The 26,870-nt window shown below is 37.4% G+C and overlaps 1 protein-coding gene across 1 annotated transcript; it reads left to right on the top strand.

Moving 5' to 3' along the window:
* Positions 1–1,615: 1,615 nt before the first annotated feature.
* Positions 1,616–26,870, top strand: LOC114481294 (melanopsin-A-like). Its single transcript, XM_028475999.1, has 11 exons — positions 1,616–1,804; positions 9,366–9,502; positions 11,242–11,375; positions 13,763–13,966; positions 16,695–16,866; positions 17,746–17,907; positions 19,094–19,201; positions 19,286–19,454; positions 20,416–20,604; positions 21,913–21,984; positions 26,291–26,870. Exons 1-11 carry the CDS (start codon positions 1,685–1,687, stop codon positions 26,483–26,485), a joined length of 1,662 nt encoding a protein of 553 aa, XP_028331800.1. The 5' UTR covers positions 1,616–1,684; the 3' UTR covers positions 26,486–26,870.

Raw genomic sequence — 26,870 nt, 5'->3', positions numbered from 1 at the left:
GTATATATATATATTTTATAGATTATTTTGTTTAAAAACACTTGTTTTAGGAGTCGCTGCTTTTACTACGTCTCAGAGGAGCACGCAGAGCTAAGCTAGATGGATTTCTGAGTGCGTCCTATAACCCAGAACCTCCCTGAAACAAGCCACACTACAGAACTCACTCACACTTGCTGTCCCTTATGAGAGAAAAGGCCAAAATTGGCACATTTTGTGCAACTGTTTGTTAATAAATGTGCCTGTGTGGCATTATGCAACAGCAAATGTAACCCTAAATTGTCTTTCTGGTCATTTGAATTAAAATTATTGAGATTTATATTGCATATCACTATTTTGACAAAAAATATTGAGATATGAGCTTTGGTCCATATCGCTCAGCCATATTTTACAGCTTCCAACAACGACAGCATGATGAAAATAAAGAAATATAAATCAGAGAAAAGAAAGAACAGTAAAAAAAATTAAAAATAAATAAATTTAAAGATGAATTTACTGTCAAATATATACTATGTAGCCTATATGTTGTGCGTCACTGATTTGCTGGTAATCAGTGATGTCACACATGATGAGATCCTTAATTATCACCAGTGTTTCATGTTGAGTTCTGTTGATCTGAGAAATCAAAGTCCTCATTCTGACACACCTGATTCTGACAACAGCTGATCATTCAGCCCTGATAACGAGCTGCTGATCACAATCAGGTGTGATGATTACGCACGAGAGACAACGAGCAGGAGAGCACGAGGCTCACATGGAGCAGGAAGGATGAGTCGTATAGAAAGGTTACATTAAATACTCTATATCTAGAATGAATGGACACAGCGTTAGTGGCAGTTTAGTTTTGTACAGCCACAAAATGACTTCATCAGGGATGGTTTTCATGTCCTGTAGTGGGTGGACTGGGACAAAAATTCAGCCCTGGCATTTTGTGTCCAAACCAGAGGACACCATGCAGAAGCACTTATAAGGTCAGTGATGCTCAACATGTGGCTTTTTATGTTTTAATTATTATTCCCCTAGAAAACAGTTTTTACCCGTTTTCTTTGGCCATTTTGCAGCTTCCTTTTTCCAATTTTTGCCTCTTTTTCAAAAACATTTCTTTTTTTTTTTTTTTTTTTTTTTTTTTTTTTAGATTTTAGCTACGTTTTGCCAATAAATCTTCTTTTCCCCCCTATTTTTTTAAGTCAATTTTTGGTCACTTTTCATCCAAATAAGCCAAAGCCAACTTTTGCCCAATGCACTTGTTTCCTGTCTTCCCTACATTTTGCTTCTTTTCGTAACACATTATTTTTTTTTACTATTGTGTGCCACATTTTACCCATCTTTTGGACATGCTGCTTTTGGCCCATTTTAGTCATTTTTCACTCTTTTCTTGTCACTTTTGGGCCATTTTTGACCACCTGTTCCCATGTCTGCCTCCACTCGGTCCACCGGGACGATGCGCGGTATATGCCAGATGTCCACCCCTGCCTGTAGTGAGTCTGTGGAACACAAACGGACCTACTGACACACTGATCCATCCTCAGTCAGACTCAGGGATTGGATGAAGGAAACGGAGTGAGTTTTCCCACCCCTCACAGATGCTGCTGTTGCCACTTCAGTAGGATATGAGACGGTGAGGATGACTGACCACTTGGATTGTTAGTTTCCTCCCGACAAACACGCACGTACATTCTCTCTTTGGATGGATTCTAGACTCCTGATTGGACCGGGGGTCCCGACGGAGGACCCAGTCCGGACACCGTGGAACATCAGCTCCATCAACCGGCACCGGCTCATGGAGCTTTCTCCTGCAGCGACAGCGGTCAGTATAAATTATATTATATTATATTATAATATTATATTATATAATATTCCCTCAGTGCGTTCTATCTGTGCGTAACTGCTCTTTTAATCCTCTGGGCACCTTTGGAGACCAAATGTCTACCTTCTGCTTATTCAGTGTTTTAAATTCTCACTATAAATACTAATTGTATGAACCTCGACAATAAGTTTTCTTTCATTGTCATGTTCATAATTCCATGATTACTTTTATTGCAAGATGTATATAACAGGAGATATAAAATGTACCAATTTGGTGCCATTGACTTTCATTATAGCCACATATTGTAGGATATACCGTTATCCTGACATAACAGTGGTTTACCCATAAATACCTAATAAATATATAAGCCTCTACCTTCAAACTACAGGGAACATTGGTTTTCAATCCTTTCCAACTCCAGGAAACAAGCAAATCAACGACCATCAACAGGTCACTGTTAATGTTGTGAGGTTCATTCATAAAACGCATAAATATCATCTGAATCCGGTGTATAAGCGAGCGCACAGGAATCCTTGTGCTTTTTATAGAATTAACATGTTGGCACGAATGACATTCCATAAGTTTTACAACCAAATGTTGTAAAAACCTAATCCCAGAGTCATTTTATTGCATTTGTAGCGTCATCACGCACATCATCAAATGTGGGTTTTTTTTTCTTTTTAGGAATATATTTCCAGCAAATCAAAGAGCAGTGGAAATATGTTGTGTAATGACACTGTCAGATAAATCTAGCAGAAGCTGAACGTTTCACCTAAAGGAGAACATTTCTACTGTTACGCAAAACCAAGGCTGTTTTGGGTTTTACGCAACCTTTTCTCTTCAAATCTGCATAAAAGTATCATTTTTAACCATAACATTCAGCTCGGTCATCCTTAATATTGCAACAATATCTGATATTTTGCTTCAAGGATGTCTCCATAAGGTTGGCATTGTTTTAATCAGCCTTCGGTGGAAACAGTAGATTTTACACAGATGTGTATGATATATTTATTGCTGTAAAGTACAGAATACAAACGAAAACACGGTATCTAGTCTTCAGGGCAGTGGTTCACATAAGAACTGGCTGTAACAGACTTGGAACCACATGGATGAACGTAGAAACAACAAGTGTGAGTGGTTTTAAAGCCCAGACTGCAGACTAGAGTCACTGGGAAGCTTTGATGGTCATGGTGGGAGTACTGGGAAAGCTGACACTGAAGTAAAGCCCAGGGGCAGCTTCTGCAAAGACAGATGAGATCTACATCTCCAGGGTCGGAGTGGTTTTCATTTTAAAAAAAACCTCTTTTACTCCACGGTTTGCTGCCTTTTTTTCTCCACCTATTTCATCTGTAATCTAAGCACAGATGTAAAGTATGGCTCCAATTTATATATCAAGGTCTGCTGCATACATGCCTGGACACTTGTCTGTATAAAGTCAAATATTTTGACCGTGTGTGTACATAGGGAGAAGATAGTCAAGAGGAACAGTTGCATGTGTAGAGACTGGTTTCTGAGCTGTGCAACATTGCACTGTATAGTTACATCAGTACTGCTTATCATACTGAAAAATCACCACAAAGGATTTCAAATGTGAAAATCAAGATATACTTTAATGGCAGACTTTCATCTTCTCTTTTTTTTAATTTTTTTTTTTTTTTTTTTTTTGACGGTACACATACAAAGGGAACAGTGTAGAAAAACATGTTTACCATTGTTATTTTGTGTTTATTTAAAAGGGACAAAATGGAAGTCCATTCCCACTAGTAAAAAAAACCAAACAAAACTAGGAGAAGTGTAATAAAATATCTTATTTCATAATTGTAAGATATTAAGTCACAATTATGAGATGAGAATGGGCTTCCATACATTCCTGCCAGTAAGAAAAACAATAACTTGGAAAAGGATAATGATAATAAAAAATCTAAGTCATAATGAGGCTATCTCATAATATCTCAGAAGTTTGACTTGGATCTAAAAATACAAGTCAGAATTATAAGATACTAAGCCACCGTGGCTCAGGTGGTAGTGGGTTGTCTTCTGATCGAGAGGTTGGGGGTTCGATCCCAGTACCTGACTATGTGTCGAAGTGTCCTTGGGCAAGACACTGAACCCTAAGTTGCTCCCAGTGGTCGACTAGCGCCTTGCATGGCAGTGCTGTCCCACTGGTGTGTGAATGTGAGAGTGATTGGGTGAATGAGCTGATATGTAAAGCGCTTTGAGAGTGCTTCAGTCCAAGTCCATAATGACACTATCTCATAATTATGACTTAGTGTCTCATAATGACATACTAAGTCATAATGATGAGATACTATCTCATGACTTAGCATCTCATAATCATGACTTGATCTAAAAACATAATCTAACATCTCATAATTGACTTAGTATCTCATAATTGAGACAATTTTTGTTTTTTCCTGTAAAGTAATATAGGCACAAATGGACTTCCATAGAACATTGCACATTAATGAGCATCTTTTTTTTGTTTTCTTTTTTGCACCAAAAAAATAGCTGATTTGCATCCACATTTACTGTCGACGCAAACATGACGAACTTGGCAATAACACAAATTACAATGAAAGCACAGAACAGTACACAAAAGTTAAGTCAATGGAACAGCAGTTAACAGTAAATGCATTAGAAAGCAGTACATACAGTATAATTTACAGGTGAGTAGGACAAGAATTCACAGTGAAACACATAACAGAACAGTACATAAGTTTTTTTTTTTTTTTTTTTTTTTTTTTTTTTTAATTTTTTTTTTTTTTACCATAAATAAAACATCACTTGAGTTTACTTCAATATACTCGGTACTCTGCAGTCTAAAAGCATTTTTGCTAAAGAATCAAACATGTTTTTGTACTGCGGAAGGCAATAAACATGTAAACAACACAGTATGCCGTAGAAGTAGTAGCCTAAAGTATTTGTACGTAACTATCTTTTAAAGGGCTCAGTGCCAAACTGTTCTTACAAACATTTGCATCTTTCGTCAGTTGGAGTATAGACCACAGGTTCAAATACATCTAACCTAATGGCATCGGAACCATTCCCCACTTTGAAACGCGACCCTTAGTTTTAGAAACGCTGCTACGCATGATAAATTCTGGGTTAAAATAAAGAGGGATTGAGATTAAACCTGAAGCTTTGATCGATGTGTTGTGGGCGAAATTAAATGACCGTAATAACAGGCAACACACAAGAGCATGTGAGAGAGAAATGTACAACATCAGACGAAATCAGACATAAATTCTTCAAGGTTTTTTTTAATAGTTTTTATCAATTCCTGTCATCTCTCACCTGGTATGGAACCAAGACTGAACCTTGTATTTTCAGTTGTTGTTCTAATCAAGATCATTTACATAATCATTATTATGATTATCAGTATGATTTCTCCATTTAAAATGTTCACTATGTCCATCATTCTGTTCCACGTATTAGAGTCCAAAGGAATTCACATGCTCTACGTATTTTTTGGACAGAAGGAAACTCGGAACATGCAAATTCCTCCCCACTGAAAAACTATGACAGTGATTCATTCCTTTCCTTTTTCATGGTGTGATTGCAGTTACATCCATTAAACATTGTTTTTCCAACCTCCAGTGAGTCACGGCACACTTGGGTGAGCTCTCAAAGTTCCTCCTAAAGTACCCCCCCCAAACTTCCTTTACGCACATTCAAAGCAGAACAATATGTTTTCATGGGAAGCCACAAGCATCTCAAAATCCAGTTTGTTCTCTTTATATTTCCTTTACATGAGCTTCAACGCTGCAGGTACAGTATAGGATGCTTTTCCACTCTGCCGTTCACAATAGAATCCCACCAAAGTGACGGACCCTATAGCTTTATAAGTGACCTTGTGGGTCAGTGGCTCAGTTCTATCGAGTTCACGGCTCATCTGTTATCAAAGGACTTAAAGAGATGAGCAGCTGATGGAAATGTTCTTATTTTCAAGTGAAAGTGTCCCTTTGGCTGCACTCAGCAGGTCCACATCAATGTTTTTCTGCACTGTTGCATGCAATTTTTAAAAAAATGTATTTCCATTCACACATTTAAATGCAAGCACACACAGCTGTGAGCCTTTACAGTGCATGTGCACAGGCATGTTTACATGCATGTATGCATTTATTAGAAATCTGATTACAAGCTGGCCTCAGGACTTTTTTCTCCCCATTCCTATTCTCCATTTTTTTACATCTCGCTTCATTTATTTGACGCTGCCTGTTTGATATCAAAGTGCATGGGACAGTCACTGAACCATTTACATTTATATTGCTTGCACTCTGCTGATGAGATGATCCCGGATCAATGGCTTTTATGGTCACAGACCTCAAATACAGAGAGATGTTAGTACCTACAATTTCAAGCTAAAGTCCCACAAATCACAAACAAACTGAGAGGTTGTCATTTTTCTGGTTCACTGCTTGTGTAACAGGAGGACGAGCAACATCAGAGAAATTGTGTAGTGGTGAAAATAATGGGTTTAAGTTCGAAAAGCAGAAAATCCCATGACTGATACGAAACTCCTTTTAGGACTTGGAGGAGGAGGAAAAACAAAAAGAAAAGAGAAATATCTCCAGCAACTGAAGTTTAAGGAGAGTTTGACCGTCATCCACCAAACTGCTGATCTCACCAAATGTCAAAAGTTTGTTTACATTCCTCGCACATACACTCACACACACATATCTGCATACCAACTTGTCCTCCATTCCAGTGATACAGATCCATGACCTTTTCAATCACACTAACTTCACTGCTCCTTCACCTCTCCCTTAAAAAGCAATGATCTATGGCGACTGGAAAAAAGAAAAGTAGGTCAGATAAGAAACAAGTATGAAACTCTCTCAAAAGCCTCTAGAGAACCATGGAAATCTTTTACGATCAGGTTTGGTGGATCAGCATCTAAAACACACAGGACAGAGGCTCTCTATTACCACACTTGTGGTTCTTTTAGGATTTGTAAAAAAAAAATAAATAAATGGGTTTGCAAAAGTGACGAATCCCTGGCTTGTCTCTTTGGTTTACTTTTTTGAATATTCGGTATGTATGAAATGTTTGACTATAGTGTTCTGAAAACACGAATTTTAAAGATAACGTCTGAGTTAAGTAATTGTTTTTTTTAATTTGGATTTACAAAGCTGACATTGTTTTGTTTTAACCATAATACAATACTTTTTCTGTCCGTTCTAAGCCACTCTAGTTTGCAACTTTCAAACCATTTCTGTGGTTTTTAAAATCCCATTTCTCCACCTTTTCCACCATTTTTGGTCACTTTCAACCCATTTTATTTATGATTAAAACAAGGAATTACATCTTTAAGATGACTGTATACTATGGTGCCAAATAATAAACTTCCTAGATATCAGTGGATATTATGCAGATGAATAAAGAAATGTTATCACAGATTCATAGAACAATGAACCATCATTTTGCTGACTTTAAGGATGAACCCCAAAAATCTCTCCCTTTTCCCCCCTTATTGATGGCCATGTCTCCACATGACTGTTCTTCAATGTTCATGTCTGTGTTCAACCACCTTCAGGTACAGTGGGGGTCCCCAGTCTCTGGACCCTTTATTTTGGGGGCCACAGGCTGAAAAGTTTGAAAAACACTGGTATAATAGACATCAAGCAGGCAATTTTTCCATGCATTCCAACATTAAATGGCTCAAATAATGAAAATTGATTTACAAAGCTGACAATTTTAAAAATAAAATAACCTAAAGCATTTAATCTAAAATCATACTAAAAGATGCTGTGACTTGGAGGTCTGGTGATATTCCTCATCACTACTTATTTTTGCAGCAAAGTGAAATTGCATTAAAATTCACTCCAATTTCAAAATGTTCAGTGTCTGCTGCCTGTATTTTTATCAGTGATCTTTAACTAAAGCTTATTATTTCGCAGCCAATCAATCACCGTATGTCCAGTTATTGTCTAGCACACGGTTAAGGTTGGAAATCTTGAATGAATAGAATTTGTCTCTTCCTCCCAGAGTAATTACATCCTTATCATGGAAAGGTTGGAAGAGGTTTTGTCATTATTATTCTACAATCACACACGGAGCGGCAAAACGATTAGCTTCACCTGCCACTGGCCTTGGTATCATGGTTGTGTGATTGAAGACAAATGGGTTTACTTCTGTACCCCAGAAGTGTGAGCTCCTTCAACTCTAGGTTTTTAATTATCTAGAATGTAAGCTGGACGACTGTAGTTGAGTAACAACAAGTGGGGAAAAGACAACTGTGCAATTTCCATCTGAAATAAGTGAAAATACCGGCACTGATTGTAATAGGTATTTTCACACTCTCATTTAGTTCAATGGTCCAGAAGGATAAACTTGTTTTGGCTGACAACGGGTCTGACAGAGATTTAGATTGTTTTTTTTTCCGTTATTGATTCCTTGAAAGATTTTTTGCAGAAATGTGGTATCGGTCTCCAAGGCAGAAATGCTGAGTTAGCTGCTAAAGCTAATGCTACACACGAGCTTAAAATTCAGGTTTTTCCTACTTTTTAAACAGTGACCAATCAGCTGATCAGTGCGGTTTAGTGTGCATCTTGTGCATTTCCTTCAGATTTGTAAATTGAATTAAAGTAATTGGTTAATAAAAAAATAATCATGGACCTGGTTAGTGAATAGCGTACCTCGTAAATTTACCTTGTCCCATCAATAATAACGATACATTTTATTCATAAGCACTTTTTAAAAACTCAGACACTTTACAGTTGTTTAAACAATTCCATACATTAAAAAAACCAATAAAGGTAAATACAGAAAACACATAACAATCACAAGTTAAAAGCTTGGGAGAGGGAATGTGGTCTGTCGCTTTGATACAGCTTCTCTCATCAGTTTTGCCTTGCTTACATACTGCTGCTGAGCTGATCCATCGGCTTTTAAAAGTGCTCAGATCAACCAAAAGTGGCTTCAACGGAAAACCCGGGTCCTTGCTCGAGTCCGAATATGTGTAATATTAATATAAACACTAAAGATCTCTGGAATAAAATTACAAATGCTGTTAGGTTGGAAATATCAACAGAGTGAACGAGCTTGTTTACGTTTATATCCATCTCGACCTATGACCTCCAGCAGGTTATTCATAGTGATGTATCAAATAAAACGTTATGTCTTTATTGTCTTATTATTAGAATTCCTTTGAGTCAGTTATGTGTGAGATAAATGAGTTCTTCATTTTATGGTTAAGCTAAAAATATGACTTCTTAACAATCATTTATGTTCACACTGACGGCCTTCTTTTTTTCCAAAAATAATTTATTTAGATTGTTGTACATTGTTTCTCGTGTTAAATATGGATTAACAATTTATTTTGAACTGTGTTCCAGTTGTAATTTACCATGTGGAAATTCTGAGAGTTTTAGTTTATAGGTGCTTCATTTTATCAGTAATTATTTTATGTTCTCTTTTGTTGTACGTCTTTTGGCTAATGCTGACTCATTTACAGTATGTCTGTCTATTAATGTGCATTGTTCCTATTTAAATAATCAATAAAGGAAATGAAAATGGTTATGGTTCTAACATCTAATGTGAAATTACAACCTGTTTCCAGGGTTCCAGAGTCCTGAACCACGCGTTTCCAACCGTGGACGTCCCAGATCACGCCCACTACACCATTGGAGTCGTAATCCTTTGCGTCGGCATTACCGGCATGCTCGGAAACATCCTGGTCATATACGCATTCTGCAGGTATCTATCATTATTCTAACTTTTATATTTAGTTATGAGGAGCCAGCTGTTGTGTAATAAATACAAGGCACAGCTTTTTTGTGCTTTGAAATGCACTATAAATTACATTTTCATGTTCATTATGTTGGCTCAATATTTTACTGCATCATCTAGGCTCACTCTCACAGCAGCTGGTCTATTCGCTCATGAAATTACACAGTATGTCAGACAGTGTGAAACATATTCAAATCTACTGTAATAAAGGCTTACGTGAGCAGCACTGATTACAGAGGTGCTAAAATAAAATGATAAAGGGAAACTGCACCGCGAGTTTCTTTTGTTTAAAAAAAAAAAAAAATGAGAACTATAGTCAGTCACGAACATTTGGCAGGAAAGTCGTAACCACAGGAAGTAATTATGAATAAAACAGTGATCCCTAAACTCAAGGGGCATGCATACCTCTGGTGGTAATTGATAACATTGCAGGGGTTATAGTTGTATAATACAAAGAATTTGGGTGCATTTTTGCTTATTTTTACCCTTTTTCTGCAACTACACTAAACTTCCCACATTTTAATATATTTTCATCACTTTTTCTTGCCATATTTTTGCACCTTACTCCCATTTATGCCACTTTATCAATTTTCAATGCCTTTTCTGCACATTTTTTCCACTTTCAAGACATTTTTGGCACTTATAAACCCTTTCCGTCACTTTTCCCACCTAATGTTACATAAGTTGACCCATTATTGTCACTTTTAACTCTTTTCACCATATTTCATACTTATTTTTGAACTTTGTGAATTAGATTACGCACAACCCACCTCCCCTTTGAACCATTTTTACCACTTTTTCTTGTCCGTTTTTACCACTTTAATTTGCAACTTTTAATCAATTTCTGTGGTTTTTAAAATCCCATTTCACCACCTTTTCCACCATTTTTGGTCACTTTTAACCCATTTTATTTCATTTCTGATTATAACAAGGATTTACATCTTTAAGATGACTATACTATGGCACAAATAATAATAAACTTCCTGGATAACAGTGGATGTTATTCAGATGAATAAATCATTTTAGGGGGTCGTGGGCTGAAAAGGTTAAACACTGGTATAATAGACGTCGACTAGCCAATTTTTGCATCAGTTCCAACATTAAATGTAAAAGCTATGAGCTCTGATTGGTAGTGTTGTAATGATGGAGGTGGGGACTTGCTCAAGGTCGCAGGGTGAGGGAGATGTGCTAACCAAGATTACGCTAAGATCATGATCTTTTTATCATGATTACTAATCATTTTAGTTAAAGCAACCAAATCCGGTACGGAAGTGAGGAAGCCTCTTGGATCAAAGGCGTAAAACTTCAGGCATGTCTCGCTGCTATAACGAAGCTACTATAATTAACATGCTCGTCCTCAGACCGGATTGAAAACGGCCATCCACCAACACAGTGACAGCCCTGACGTTAAAGGTGTATGTCAGCCACCAGGGAGCAACACACAGTTCAGCATTATGCACAAGGTCAACTTGACATGTGAGCATGAAAGAGATGAAAGTGTCACCGCTTCTATTGGAGGATAATGTTGTGCAGCTCCAGAGGCACACACACACACACACACTCTTGCCCTGTGTGTCAATGGCCACCTCTGCACTTCACCACACGTAGTTCACCATTAGCTTCAAATAGTACTTGTCAGTGAGAGAGAACCAGGATTAGTCAGATTACAGTGAGATGTGAGCGGTTTTCTCTTCCTCTGTGTGCAGGAGCCGGAGCTTACGGACTCCTTCCAATATCTTCATCATCAACCTGGCAGTCACAGACCTTCTGATGTGTCTCACACAGACGCCCATCTTCTTCATCACCAGCATGCATAAACATTGGATCTTTGGAAAGAAAGGTAACGGGTGAACATCTGCATCACATCTCACACAGAGGTCACATTTATATGAACTACATCCCTCATATTAGCTGGTTTAATTACATATATATATATATATATATATATATATATATATATATAAACCCAGATCTATCATTATATTGGTAAAATGTATGAATATTAAAGCTGCAGTGTGTACGTTTTTTGTTGTTGCTTCATTTGGTCGATAATCCATAATCTCCTTTGAGCATATTGTAATCCAAAGTGTTCTGAAAGGACGGTGCACATCTTCTCTTGGCCCTGTATAAGGGGTTTAGAAATCCTGGAGCGAGATCAGTGTTCCTCAGAGGCGTCTGCTAGTCGCTTTATTTTGTCCTTATGAGTTCTTTCTGGGTGTGGCCAACTTGACAGTTCTATCCAAGTGTGATTCCTGGTGTCCTCTGATGTGATGATTACCGTTTAGGATGGAGAAGAGTTTAAATCGTCTTAATATGTTGATAATGTGTGGCTTCAAACTGCAAGGACAGAATTTCCAAGGATTATGAAACACATCAGTGTTGCTGTGTCTGGACGTTATCGGCTTCAGTGACTGAACTGTGGCGAGTTACTGACTATTTGATTGTGTGAGTGTTTGTTTTCTTGAACAACGGTGACTCTTGAGAGTTTGTCTTGAGCAGTGATGATGAGTCTAACACACACACACACACATGGGGCCTGCAGGGAAAAGCATCTGATTTGGTGATGACAGTGTTTGTGTTTCATTAGTTGGTTGTGTCTCTGTGTGTGTATTTAACAAACTGACTCGATGGTAAATAAGTGCAGAGGTAGTCAAGGTGAAGGAGAAATCTGACACATTTCCAGTATATAACGTCCCCGTTGCCAACATGGTAATGGTGGTAACCACTTTTATTTACTTGATTCTCTCACATTGTCTCCATCCGTCCTCTGTTTCTGTCCATTATCCCAACTCCATCTCTGCTGTGTGCTGCACGTGTTGTTCTTGTAGATAATTAGAAAAGCTGCAGATCAAAGTTGAAAATCCATCAGATTCTAATTGAAGAATGTGTGAGCTGTCACTTAAATTACATACTGTCCCACTATCTGAACGCCATCTATCTTCTATCCGCTTTCCTTTTCCCGGGATGCTCGACGTAGGACTTGAAGGTCATCAGTCCATCACTGGGTTTACTACACAAAGCTAGAAACTCAAATAAACATAACGTACATGTTTGAAGCTGCAAACTCCACACAGAAAGATTGGGACCCCCAGCCTTCCTGCTCCACTAAATGGTCCAATACCTAGTCCAAATTTTATGAGAAGTGACATGTTTGAATGTAGAATAAATTAAAGTTGTTGATAATAAAAAGTAGATTAAAATATCTCTACCTGTAACTCCTTATTTCCTGTGATTATTTATAGATGAGATGTTTTTTAGTGTTAATCAGGACCTGAGTACTACTGTCTGCTGGTGTTTCTAATGACATGGACATCAGTCAATTTCCATCTTTTATCACCTCACACAGGTGACTAGATGCATTAACATAATTAATAACTCTGATATGTCGTAATCAATAACCGTGATACATGTAAAGCTAGGAGCTCGATCCAGGTTCTCTGACATCTGGAGCAATCTGCTGTGAAGGAAGCTCCATCTGACTCCTTTGTTCTTTTGGTGCTTTTCCACAGTTCAGAGTCCGCAGGTGGGGGTATGAGCTCTAAATTCTTCACCATTTGCTGGTTTTGTGATAAGGGCATCATGACTTCCTGGGTTTTGTTCTCTTCTGGTTCCTGTTCAAACAATCATTGTCTTCACCTCTGGTCGGCTCCTTTTACGATGCTGTCTGTGTGTTTACACATTTACCATGTTCAGTTCCCCCAATAAAAACTCTACTCAAGCATTCAGGTTAGAAGATAACATTCTAACAATGTTTACGCTTAGCTTCTAGAATCAGTGTACAGAATATGACAGTATTTTCCCCTAAAGAAAAGTGATTATAAACCTCAAATTGTACTTTTTGTTGCTTAGTTTATTACATAATGTAAACCTAAATTAGATAAAATAAAAAAAAAATACATTAACATTATTTTAGGGTCTGACACGTGTCCAAATCTCAGTTCAGTTCACCTCCTGGAGCGCAAGGTATGAGTGACTTTCTACATCAGTGCCACTTTCTTTGGTGTCATCACTTCCTTTCAGTTGAGAACAAACCTAGTCAACTATTGATCCGTTAACATTGGCTCTGTGAATTAATTTATTGAACAGCACATGAATGCCTCTAAAAGAGTGTATCAAGCATTAAAACTCAGTCCCAGTTCATCTAATAAAGCTCCCTGCAGGCTTTCCCGATCTGAAAATGTGTTTTCTGTCACTTTAATCTGCTTTTCTCTCACGTCTCCCCTGCAGGTTGTGAGCTGTATGCTTTCTGTGGGGCCTTGTTTGGTATCTGCAGCATGATGACACTAATGGTGATAGCGGTGGACCGCTATGTTGTGATCACCAGGCCTCTGGCCTCGCTGGGGGCCATGTCTCGCAGGAAAGCTCTGAGCATTCTGGCCGTGGCTTGGCTTTACTCCATGGGCTGGAGCCTGCCTCCGTTCTTTGGCTGGAGTGAGTGGACACTGCTCCTTTAAAAACCTGTCAATACTTTAAATTGTTGCGCTCTATCACTCATATCAAGCTTTGCCTCTTTACACATGCCTTAAAATCAGATGGCGGAAGAAAGCCCACTTCTTACCACAGCCAACAGTGATGTTTGAAGGGAACCGTACACTGGTCCTAACCGCACAGCATCTGTTCGGATCATTTTCCATTTCCTTCATCTCCACACGTTATTCAATCTGTGAACTGCAACACAGGCTGTGCAGTCAATCAATTATAACACACTCATGCTGTCTACCCAGGCTGAGATTAGGCTATGCTGAGAAGATGTGAGGCTCAGGTATTAAATTTATTTCAAATTTAATTTTGTCACATAGAACTAAGTTTTTTTTTCTTTTTTTTCTCCTTGTCTCATTTAATTACTTTGTGTGTTTTTTTTTTTTTGTTGTTGTAGGTTTTAAGTATCCACTCATTCTTTAATGTGTATTTCAGATGTTGTCTTTAAAGCAACAAGGACTTTGGTTTTACGTCAATTTTCTTGTCTTTTACTGATATTTTGGCTTTTATTTTACTGTGCTTTGTCAAACTCATGCCACAATTTATTGTAGATTGATTGAAGGATAAAACATTTTGAAATAAGTAAATGCAACATTTTTAAAGGGAAAAATAAAGAGCTCTACATGAGGAAATGTACTCAAATTGGAAAGTTTTAAACCGAAAACTCTTCCTGAACTGAAGCTAGCAGCCGGTTTCACTGAGCTAAAACCTTTATTTCATTCATTTGAAAACTTGCTCATAAGGCCTTTTTAATTTAAACCTGTTTGAAAAGCCAAATTCAGCCCCAGAACTTTGGAATAAGATCAACTATTTGTTTTTGTTTTTTTAAATCCTCTTTGGCTTTTAACTCTTTTTGAAATGTAAGCTGTTGCTGTTTAATTTTTTAAACTTTGTTTTTTATTATTTAATGCTGTGCCTTTTTAGTCCCTTGTTGCCACTAAACATATGCTAATGTTGCTGTTTTGTTTTAGTGACTTTTACCTCACATTGGGTTGGAGGCTCTTAACATTTTGATTCTTTGTCATTTCTTTTTTGTTTCTGAAATTTATGTCTTCAAAGGGCATTTTTAATTTTGTCTTGACACAGCGGTAAAAACGTACCCACATTGGTTGCCCTCCCTCGAATCTGCAGCTTTACATCGAGGCTTTTAGCCTTTAGTTGCACAACATGTAATAAATGTGACTTACTGCTTCCTTTCGTGCCTGGTAGAGAAAGGCGTGACGATGTTTCCCAAAGCCTGTCGCTTCCTTCGTGCGTTGTAACAAGGTTCCACTAAAGTGCAAGTGACTGTGTATTTTGTGAAGGAGGTTGAACCACCTTGGGTTGTCCGTATTAAACAGGAAAAGAATGCTCTTTACCTATATTGATGGATTATCACTTGGATACTCTTATCAAATGTGGCTTCTAGGAAGAGACTGCTTACATTTGTATAATGTAGCTCTGTCACTTTAACTCTGCTGAAAGGAGGAATTACTTATGTAACATAGTCATAAACCTAGAAAGAGGAATTTATTGTCCCCGGAGGAGAGAGAACTCTAATTCTTAAATACACTGCGTAACGCCTCAGGTTTTTTTCCCGGTGCTGTGCATTAACAGATTTAAAGCAGCCTCACTGCCTGTGTAGGGAACCATCGATCGAAGTATTGACCGTGTACCACCAGGACTACACAAACACCTACAACAGAATGTACACTATTGCTGCTGTTTTACACAAGACCATAAACTGATTTGAAGTCAAAGGCCACATCACAAACATTATTAGCAGAGCAAGTGTGAGAGCAGCGGTTTTTATTCTAATTACGCACTTCACGAACCTCTGTGATGTCTTTGGCCATAAAACATCCACTGCATTAAAACTGACTATATTTGAATTAATGTGGAAGTAGTGATTTTAGCTTATGAGTTCAATCGTTACCCATATTATCTACTGCTGATTTATTACAAGTCAACAATTGATTTATTGATCATGGTATGGCCACAAACTGCAGCCCGGGCTCAGTAAATACGTAGGAATCGGCTCCATATAAAGATTGAATGCAAAACTATAATTTCTTGCTTAGTTCAGAATTTAATGTGTTTAATACATTTAAATGCCAAAAGAAATTGAACAAAATTAGTTTGTTTAGTAAATACAGTCATTAATTATTTTTTACAAAACATAAGTCCCCATGACCCTCAAAAAAGGAGCAAGTGGGTCAGAAAATGGAGGGATGAATATTTTTAAAAGTGATTTCAACAACTGTAGCTTACTTTAGATCGTTTGGCAACTTGGCAATAACAGAATAACAAATAACAATAATGATTTGGTATATTGTGTATTTAATGCCAATAATAATGTATAATGACAGACTGACTGTTTACACGCAAACATGTTTTTTCCCAGATTTTAAAAGCAAAATAGCGACCAGTCATGGAGCAAATTCAGAGTAGTCTAAATGAACCAAATTCAACCTCTTCAACCATGCCAGTCCCATTGGTGGGTTTGTCATTGCTGTGTGATGAAAAAGTTATTTTCTATGATTCTAAATGTGGATTTGTTGGGTTTTTTTCTTAAGAAATTAACATTTTGATTGCGCTTTGAGATGATGTAATTTGTGCTGTATAAATAAAGTTGAATTGAATAGGTTTGGAGATTGTTGAGTCGGAGTCCAACACTGACGGTTTCCTCCTCCTCCCACAGGTGCTTACGTCCCAGAAGGTCTGATGACTTCCTGTTCCTGGGACTACATGACGTTCACACCCTCTGTCCGGTCCTACACGATGCTGCTGTTTACCTTTGTCTTTTTTTTCCCTCTGTTCATCATCATCTTCTGCTACTGCTGCATCTTCAGGGCCATCCGACACACAACCCGGTCAGTACGCGCACACAAAACGCACTGTTTCAAACTGTAACTATGAGAATTAGTGTTGGTGTTACTTTTTTGCATGAATTGAACCATAATGTTATATCCTTGATGGTTTCATTACCTTTACTTAAAACCAGAGGTGAAAGTAACAGATTAGAAGTACTCATGTCACTCTAATTGAGATGGGTTTAAGTATGTTTTAAAAGTAATTTGTTACATTATTTTACATTAAATTATTTTTTGTTTTAAAATGATCAACGGACATTGTGAAACTACAAAACAAAGAAGTTTTTTTTTATCTTCGTATATTCTTGCTCCTTCTCCTTTGTATATTTATTATTAGTGTTGGTTTTTTTAATATGTCACTCTTTGCCGTTCTAATTACCCCTCAGGGTTTAATAAAGTATTTTCTGATTCTGATAACCAGACAGCAATCAAATGCATCACATCATAGACCAATCAGATGAAATTTATGTAATTATTGAGTTGAGTTCATTGGTGTTATGTTAATTAAAAAAAAAAAAATACTGTACATTTTTACAAACTTTTTTATTTTATACAGATGCCTTTGTGGAAAATAAATGAAGTTACAATTGTGCAATATTTTTGTCTCTTCCTTTTTAAGTGTATACATGAGATGTTTACTGTATGCAAGGGAACCGTGGCAAGATTTATTAACAAAAATAAGCAATTATAATGCAAATGTTTTCTGCCAACAAAGCAGGTTATGAGCATTTGCTGCCATTTCTATTTTTAAAGCTAAGATGAGCAAAGCAATATGTTAATGTATGTCACAATGAGCTTAAATATAATGAAACGTGCCAAAATTCAGAGTGACACACAGATGGTAATAAACTAATAAGTGTGTGTGTGTGTGTGTGACAGAGCAATAACAAAGATCAACAGTGCGGGTATGAGAAACTCTGCAAAGAAGTTCCATAAAATGAGGAGCGAGTGGAAAATGGCCAAAATCGCTCTCATCGTCATTTTGCTCTTCGTCATCTCCTGGGCTCCGTACTCGTGTGCAGCCCTCACTGCGTTTGCTGGGTAAGTGTACGTGTGCGTCTGTGCTTACGCTGAAGAGATGTTCCAAACCTTCCCGAAAGAATTCAGCTCTGAAGTGTCTAGAGCAGATGTCCTTTAGGGCCAAACTTTGAGACAATTAGGAAGGTACTTCTTTATCTGAACAAGCACTTTATTGTGAATTGAGCTGTTGGAGTTCAGAAATGACAAAATATGTAAGAAACCAACAACATCCAAGCAATAAGTGATAGATATCAGTCCCAACAAGATCTTCACTTTAAAATTCCTAGATTTTTTGACCAATTTCTATTTAATTAAGGAAATATGTCATAATTTGAAAAAAAAAAATGAAGGATTTTGTAAGAATTTTGAGTTTTTTCCAACCATTTAACTTCACGAAAGACTGCAATCATGTGATGTAAGCACCGGGAAAACTGTGAGCCCCTGCAAATATTGTTGAGTTTCATTTACACGATTCATGTTTTCTGTCATTTTTTATTTCTCCAGGGGGCCGAATTGGATGCTCCAAAGAGCCGGATTTGGCCCCCGGGCCTCGAGTTTCACTTGTATGCTCTAAAGCCTAAATCATGAAGAAAAAATTGTCAAAATTTGAATTTGTTGAAAACTGAGTCTTAATGACTTTCTGACTGATATGCAAATTGAAATGTCTTCTAAAAAATTACATCAGGATTTTATGTACAATGTATTGCTCAATTCTTTTTTTTTTTTTTTTAGCTAACAGAAATATGTGCAACCAACATGTACGTTTAGAAACATAAAAACAAAACATAGAAAATGGCTTTTTCTTCACAAGGTTATATTTGGTTAATTTTTTTAGAACAAAACCTCTTGTTGGTGCCGTGATGGACCTGAAAACAATTTATTTCCTTGTTTAGGCAGTCATGAACACAAAACGGTGACACTTTAGTTGAAGTTTTATACATAAGGCTGACATTACGCCATGTTGGCATTTTTCGGGTTAGGTGGAGGGATCTAGGGGTAAGGGTTAGGGTAAAGAACAACACTTAATGACAGCTTTCATAAAGTGTTACCCACAAAACTATTGCTTAGCAACTGAATCCAGAACAAAACCAAAATCCACTAATGGATCTGTGTGGTATAACACTCCTTTCATTCTGCACAGAATCCCTCGTCTCATTTCCTTCTCTAACTTGTCTTCCTGTCGCTGTCTGTTCTTCTTTTCTCTCAGCTACGCCGACATGTTGACTCCTTACATGAACTCTGTTCCAGCTGTCATTGCCAAAGCATCTGCTATCCACAACCCCATCATATACGCCATCACACACCCAAAATACCGGTAGGAGGAGCACACACGCACACCCTCGCAGCTTAGTGAAATCCATAGATGAGGGTTTGAAACCTTTCTGTTTGTTCAACTCAGGTCGGCCATCAGCAGGTACGTCCCCTACCTGGGCGTGTTGCTGTGCATTGCCCACAGAGACCGTTTCAGTAGCAGTAGTTTACGGTCCACCTGCCGCTCCACCATCACCAGCCACTCAGAGTTCAAATGCTCCTCCAGCAAGGCCCGTAACTCCTCCGAAAGCGAATCAGTGAGTGGATCAGCGTCTCATGCAGGGTTGGGGGGTCAATTATGATTGTAATTGATAAAGAATTACAACTACAATTATTGCATTTCCTGAAGAACATGGATGCAGGTGCTGACCCGCGTAAGCAAATTCAGAAGATCCATCCATTTTGCGCCTGTTCGCTAAAAACATTTTAGCACAAATTAGCAATAACATTAGCATACGTTGGCATTAGCTAGTTTTAGCATTAGCAAAAGTTAGCATTATCATTAACATTAGCATAAACATTAACCTAACATTAGCTTAGTGTTAGCACTATCCTATCAATAGCATTAACATGAGTTAGTATTAGCATTAGTATAAGTTAGCATTAGCATGAATTAGCATTAGCATAAATTAGTACAAGTTAGCATTATCGTTAGCATAGGTTAGCATTAACCTAGCGTTAAAATTAACCTAGCAGTAGCCTAGCAATAGCGTTAATCTAATTTTAGCATAGCATTAGCCTAGCGGTAGCATTAGCCAAACAATAGGATTAACCTAGCAGTAGCCTAGCAATAACGTTAATCTAGCTTTAGCGTAGCATTAGCATTAGCCAAACAATAGGATTAACCTAGCAATAGTGTTAACCTAGCATTAGCTGAACATTAGTAATAAGGTTTAAAAAAAGGTGAAATGGTTAAAAAAGTTGAAATGGGTTGAAGGTCTTAGCTGAAAGTGAACAGACAGCTGAACGTGTTAAAGGTTGAGAGGCAGAAATCAGCAGTTGAACGTTAGTCATTGAGAACCTAATTGCAATTGACTTTCTGAGGATAGAAAATAATTATTTAATTGTAATTGGAAAAAAATGCTGGTCACCATAGCCATAATTGGTCATTGAACATGGATAATTAAAGATGTAATTGCAGTGGATAAATGTAATTAAGCCCAACCCTGGTGTCATTGTTCTGTGCATCAGTCTAGTAAGTGTTCTATCTTGTCTCAGGCTCATTTCTCAGACATCGAGGAGGATTTGTCTCGAGCACCAATCAGCCGTCAGCTGTCCATTGATGCCAAAATGGTGCGCCGCGCCAGCCAGAGGTCAAAGGTGAAAGGTCTGGGCAACGGGGAGATGGAGAAGGCTGCCACTCACAACCTCAACAACCCAGCGTTGTGTCACCTTACACACATCAGCGTGAGTCCTAATTTCTAGTTTCTGCTGCTCCAAACCCAAACATTTCCAGGATAATGACTAACGGCGTTGTCAGACTGGGGTCGAGGAGCAGCTCACGCTCAGTTTTGGCACTTTAACCTCTGTTGATCTTTTCTCACAGTGGTTTTAGGGCTGGATTTCAACCCCGTTTTAATGTTGTGTCAAAGCTGATTAAAATTTACTCCTCTTTGATATAAAAAGTGAGGTCATGTTACTTTGGAGTCCACATATGTCATGTTTTAGGTAGCTTTGGTGTGTTACCCTTCTTACAATTCGTTCAAACATCCTTTCTTAAATCTCACCAACAGTGATTACACGTCACGGTTGGGTAAATTATATTCTTCCTTTACAAATACGTCATCAATTATCCTTTTTCAATTACAACTCAGTTATGATTACGATGACTGCCATTTTTCCCATTTACAATTAAAATTACACTGATAACTTTTCCCTTGAAAGTCAGTTAGTTACGTTCTCAATTACTAATTTCAATTACAATTAATCACAATTAGTGAGCCTTTAATAAATAAGCCCATAAAACATAATCTTCCTCATGTGTTAGCATTAGGGCTGGGACAGCGCGTTGACGTAATCGATGACGTCGACACAAACAAAACGTCGACGCATAATGTGAGCGCCGATGTGTCGTCTGACCAAAACAAAGACGGCGGCACAGGAGGATAACTAACGCGAGTGGCTCCTCCGAGTTTCAAAAGTCCAAGGCAGCGAAGACACGCACTCGTTCGTCGAAGGTAGCTGTTCCCCGTAACCCTCGTCCTTTATCCCGGGTGTGACCGGATGGCAGCGCGTCAAGGAGGAAACGCCAATCTTGACATCAGCGGCAGTAACAACAGCGTGATGAAGGAACACATTTAAATACCAGTAATCTGGGACTTAATCCACAGTTTGGATGAGTTTAATCCAAGAGTGTCTTTGAAAGCCTTTGAACTCAACACAAAACACACAGAAAACACTTCTGGCTTGGTTATAAATATAGATCATATACTGTTACCTGTTAAGGTTGTAGATTTCACCCACATTTAGAATTAATTTCCTGTTTGATGGGAGTTTAAAACAGCAGCTTCCTCAGAGATGATTCATTTCAGCAGGACTTTAATAAAAATGTTATTCCACTGGTAACACTCACTGTTCAGAAACAAGATGAGAACTACAGAACGCCTTGTGTTTGACTGAAAATTCCACATGAACATTGATCAATATGCACGTTTAGGTTCAAATAAAACGGGTTCTCTTTGACACTTAATGGTTGTTTGTCTACACACTGTTCAGACTCTGACTGAGCCTGAAGACATCTCCATGTCGGACATCAGTCGCCAACCAACCAGTCATCTGCCAGCTGCGGTAAGGACCCATCAATCAATCAATCACCCACACTGTAGACATGATGTTTGCAACATTCGAAACCACTGACAGATCCTGTTATTTGAATCCTACTGAAAACTACAACAGTTCATACTTAAGAATGTTAAGCCCATAGTGTTAACCTAGATATAGAGAGTCTGGTCAATACTTTATCATTAACGATTGGTAAGTTGATTTGGTAATGTTTGATTTTAATTGTTCTAGATTTCTGATGCTTTACAAACAGCTCAGCAAGTCAATGATAGTGAGATTTCCTCATAAAGTCAGGAAAGTGTATAGTGATGCTCAATTAATCCTTTAATAATATTCACGCATGTCCAACATAAGGTCATAAAGGGAGGAGCTTAGACCAATTCTTGCTTATACGTCAATTGGTTAAGCAATGATCCAATCAAATCGATGGAAAATCAAACCATCGATCCACAATGTCATCATTAATATACTATAGAAGTACAGTAAAATTGGTTTATTGGTAAAATGTGTATATTCCTAGCTTTAGGTGAAATAGGTCTAATTGTATTACATGGGTACATACAATTATGCCTATGTGTCTGGCCTTGTAAGATTTCAGTATTGTTTTGGGAGAACATCATGTGCTTTGGAAAAGGTAGCCTGACCCAGAGCTAGAAGCAAAGTTGAAGACATGAGAATCACACAATGGAAAGTTACAACCCAAGGCTTAAGGATTAAGATATATGAGTAAATATATTATTAAGCATAACTAATAATTTTGCCATAACAACACAAATCACTTTTTATTAATAAAACCTCAAACAATGTCCTGAGATAAAGCCGAGGAGGCTCGGAGAGTAGCTTTGTTCTTCTCAGGGTCAAACTCTGCTGAAGCCATTGTCCAAAAACAACAACACTATTATTTCTGATTCACCACTCTGTCAATTGCTCCTGCACTGACGAGCACGTTGAGTATTAAAGGTATGATAGAACTGGGTCAAACCATACAAGGATTCACTGAAACTTGTTTCAGAACTGAAGCAATGGAAAGAACACTTGGAGAGAAGAACTGTCGGCTGGTAGGCCCTTCGGTTTAATTTTGTGCGACCCCCAAAGTACAGTAAATGCACAACATGACTCAAAAAACAGATACAATTACATAAATACACATAAAAAGACAACAAACATCAGAAACGTTGTAAGATGACAACTAAGTACACAAAATTGAACAAAAATACAAACAAGAATACTCAAAATACACCAAAAATGACAAGTTTACAAAATGACTCCAAAGATACATGACTACTAAAATAACAGAAAAAAAAAAAACTAAACATACAACACACTTAAACAAAATGACTACAAAAACAAACAAAGCAACAATCTATGTTAATGCTCACATTTCTCTTTATTCTAAATGACAACAGTGGCCCATGATTAAAGGGAAGTTCCTCTTAAAGTTGGAATGATTATTTAATAAAAAATAAATATGTAATGAAAGTCTGCACAACTGCGTAGTTAAGAAATAAAACCAGTTAGATTTAGAGGTCAAACATTTTAATACCATTTGTTTTTTTACCATTGAAGTCATTTGTGACTTACATTGTGTTTGCAGTTGAAGCTTCAAATTATCGCGATGCCGTCGTTACAAAAAGACCACATTTATCAAAGATTAGTCGTTTTTATTGCCAAAAATGTAATTATGGATGTTTCATCATTTTATCTCCAACCAGCAGAAATCGCTCCAGTTTTAGCACAAAATTGATGTTTTCCTATTTTCTAATGAACCCAATTGTCTAGAACAGGGGTGTCAAACTCGTTTTAGTTCAGGGGCCAAATACGGACCAGTTTTATCTCAAGTGGGCCGCAGATTTTAGGTGGAGGGGGAAAAAAAGAACAATTTTAACATCACTGTGCCCCAGTTTTCAATATAAGTTAAAAAATTATTGATTTTGTAACCAGTTTTTGTGTAATTTAAAGGAATTTTGTGAGAAATTGTAAGATTTGTGGAAAAATTTCGAGTTCTTTCCACAAATTGCGATTAAAAATGACTGCATTCATGTGATATTTGGTCATTTACACAATTCTTCATGTTTTCTGTCATTTTTACTTTCTTCAACGGGCCGAATATGGATGCTCCTAAGGGCCTGATTTGGCCCCCGGGCCTTGAGTTTGACACATGTGGTCTAGAAAGTTAATGAGAGATCCATATGTTTTTTTTTTTTTTTTTTTTTGTTTTGTATTCTGGCTTCAGGCTGCTTTCCTGTGATTTTGTGTTCCACTCTGTCATTACTGTTTGACTGATCTAATCTAACAATACAGACACAACAATAACAGAAGACAGAGCCAGTCAATACCAAACTGCTGACATGAGAAAGTTCTTTGTTGCACTGCAGCATGAATCGTTTTCTCCTTTTGAGTGACAGAACTAATAGAAATACAGTATAATGAATACTAGTTAAACCATCAAGTATTTGAAAACATTTCAGAAACATTAATTGAATGTGTTTTATTCGTTTATTGAAATGGAATTCATGTTTCACTGCTTTGGACAACAACACACACTTCAACGTGTATTCACAGTGAAGTTTAATCGTTGTGTTCAAAGATGTTGGATGAATTTCTGTATTTTCTGAGCACAAATTAATTTCTCACATTGAGTTTTCACCAGTAGCACAACTCCAGTTTTACCACAGGCTCAGTATGGACTTATTTTTTTTAGCCCATTTTAATCGTTAGTATGAAATCCAGGCTGTAGGTAAATAAAGACATGAAAAACTTAAACAGACGGTTCAGATTAAGTGTATATTTTGAAGCTCTGTAAATATTCTGGAAAATTTGCATTAAAATGATATACATCCTTGATATACAAGCACGTGCATGATTTCTTTATTAGTTTGCAATATGAAAGTTGAAGGATATATGAAAAGGGTATCGGGCGTGGTTTTACCAAATGTTTACTCATAAATGTGAAAGCCGTTTTAAATAGGTTATTGGTTTATATTCAGGAGAGAAAACCTTTTAAAAACATGGTTGAATAAAAAAGTGAACAAATCTTCTGGAACAAGTTAAAAAGAAGAACGTGGGTGTGGGAATCAGAAAAAACAGCATCGATAAGTCCATTTACAAGAGAGAATCTGCTATATGAATAAATTAAATCTTTTCAAACTGGCCTGGTCTCACAAAAGCAGATTAACCAAATATATATATATATATATATATATATTTTTTTTTTTGCACAATCTAAAATTAGAGCTTTCTATGAATTGAATTTGAATTTTATTTCGGCAGTTTTCAGAAAAACAATTAACAGAACAAACTAGAGCACTCGAAGAGCGCAGACTTCCGACAAGTACAGCACGAGTACCGGGTGAGACGAACACACGATGCACTTCCCTACCACTGCTACATTACCCATAAGCCACTCAGACACAGCTCCTATTTTCCTATATTTTTGGTAATCCAAAATTTAATCACCTGTTCCTTGTCCCATTATCAACATTTCCTGAAAATTTCATCCAAATCCGTTCATAACCTTTCAAGTTATCTTGCTAACTGACAGACAGACAAACGCAGGGTAAAACATCACCTTCCACAGGTAACAACACTAGATTATCTAACTAATTAGCCTAAAGGGTGTAGGTTAAAGCTATGAATTTATTTAGTTTAGCATTCATATTGTCTCTTTTTATTCTGTCATCAGATTTCAAGTTTAACACCTGATTAATATTTGCGACTATAGTCTATAAACTCTATGAAGAACTTTACTTTTGATTTGCTGTTGTAGTTTTCTTTTGTTGTCCCCAAACGGCTCCTCTAGGCTCTCTATTTTTATTAGTTTAAAATGATTCTGGTTTTTATGAAGTATTTATTATATTGTATTTTTTAAGTTGTAACTCATGCTGTGTCTGCTGGGGTTTCAATAATCTACTCGTAGAGTACCAACATTTATTCAACAATTAATTTAGTTTCAAAATTTCTCCAAAAAAGCGTCTTTCAGGCTAAAAATACTGCACTACAGTATAGACTCCCTTTTGTGCAAAACTATTGATTTCAGGATGTCAGCCATGAATTACAATATCACTCTATTAAGGGCTGTGAGAGACAGTCATCCATCAATCCAACTAATCAATGCCTTTGATCAGCCGTGACTGTTTAGCGTCTTGTGCTGGCTTGTTAAAAGGACATTTGGATCAATCCAAATATAGAGAATTAATTGAAAAACAGGAACTTTCTGCTGTTGGTTCATATTAACGTCCATCCACCAGCTTTACAGAGGAAGCCTTGAATCTCTGTCACAATATCTGAACCCTTTTATTCTCTGCCTACACAGCCGAGTAGCGTGACGATGGAGCCGGGGCCGAGGAAGGTGGGCAAGACGTCCGTCATTGTCACCTCTATATCAACACCATCCATATTACACAGTCCCCCAGGTTTCCATGGTAAACTGAAAATGGCCAAAACTTACAGCCCTGTTGCTAAGGAATCTCTCGACAAAGCAAAACTGGAGACGACGGTATTACCTTAAAACAGGTGGACGATGACAGCAGAGTGGGGTTTATCTGAAGCAGCTGGGGTCCATATAGATTGCTATCTTTTGTTGTGTGAATGAGTGAAAATGTGAGTGTGAATGCCAGCTAACTGTTGGTGTGTGTGTGTGTTTATCTGTTCTGACATATCACAATGGCCGAAGATGGTTTACCTCAGAGCTGAAAGCAACAAATTAGCCTTAAAACTACAATGTGAAGGTTTCAGTCTCATCTAATGCCCATCGGTCATTGGTTCAGGGTTCAACTCTCCATAATATAACCCATGATGCTTTGCTCCCAAACATTTTGAAAGGCTTGGAGTCTGCTTTAAAGTATACATTGACGGCAAACATGAACAGCACTGATTCCATGTCATTTCAACAA

The sequence above is a fragment of the Gouania willdenowi genome, chromosome 19, assembly GCF_900634775.1.
Source record: "Gouania willdenowi chromosome 19, fGouWil2.1, whole genome shotgun sequence".
NCBI classification, from domain to species: Eukaryota; Metazoa; Chordata; class Actinopteri; order Blenniiformes; family Gobiesocidae; genus Gouania; species Gouania willdenowi.
Note: the sequence above shows the minus strand (reverse complement) of the source record. Positions and strands in the feature narration are given on the sequence as shown.

Bases quoted from the DNA above. Each gene is read 5' to 3' on its own strand.
- LOC114481294 (XM_028475999.1), top strand. From the start codon at position 1,685: ATGGATTCTAGACTCCTGATTGGACCGGGGGTCCCGACGGAGGACCCA. The intron at 20,605-21,912 runs GTGAGTCCTAAT...CACACTGTTCAG, and splicing joins GTCACCTTACACACATCAGC to ACTCTGACTGAGCCTGAAGA. The intron at 21,985-26,290 runs GTAAGGACCCAT...CTGCCTACACAG, and splicing joins CCAGTCATCTGCCAGCTGCG to CCGAGTAGCGTGACGATGGA.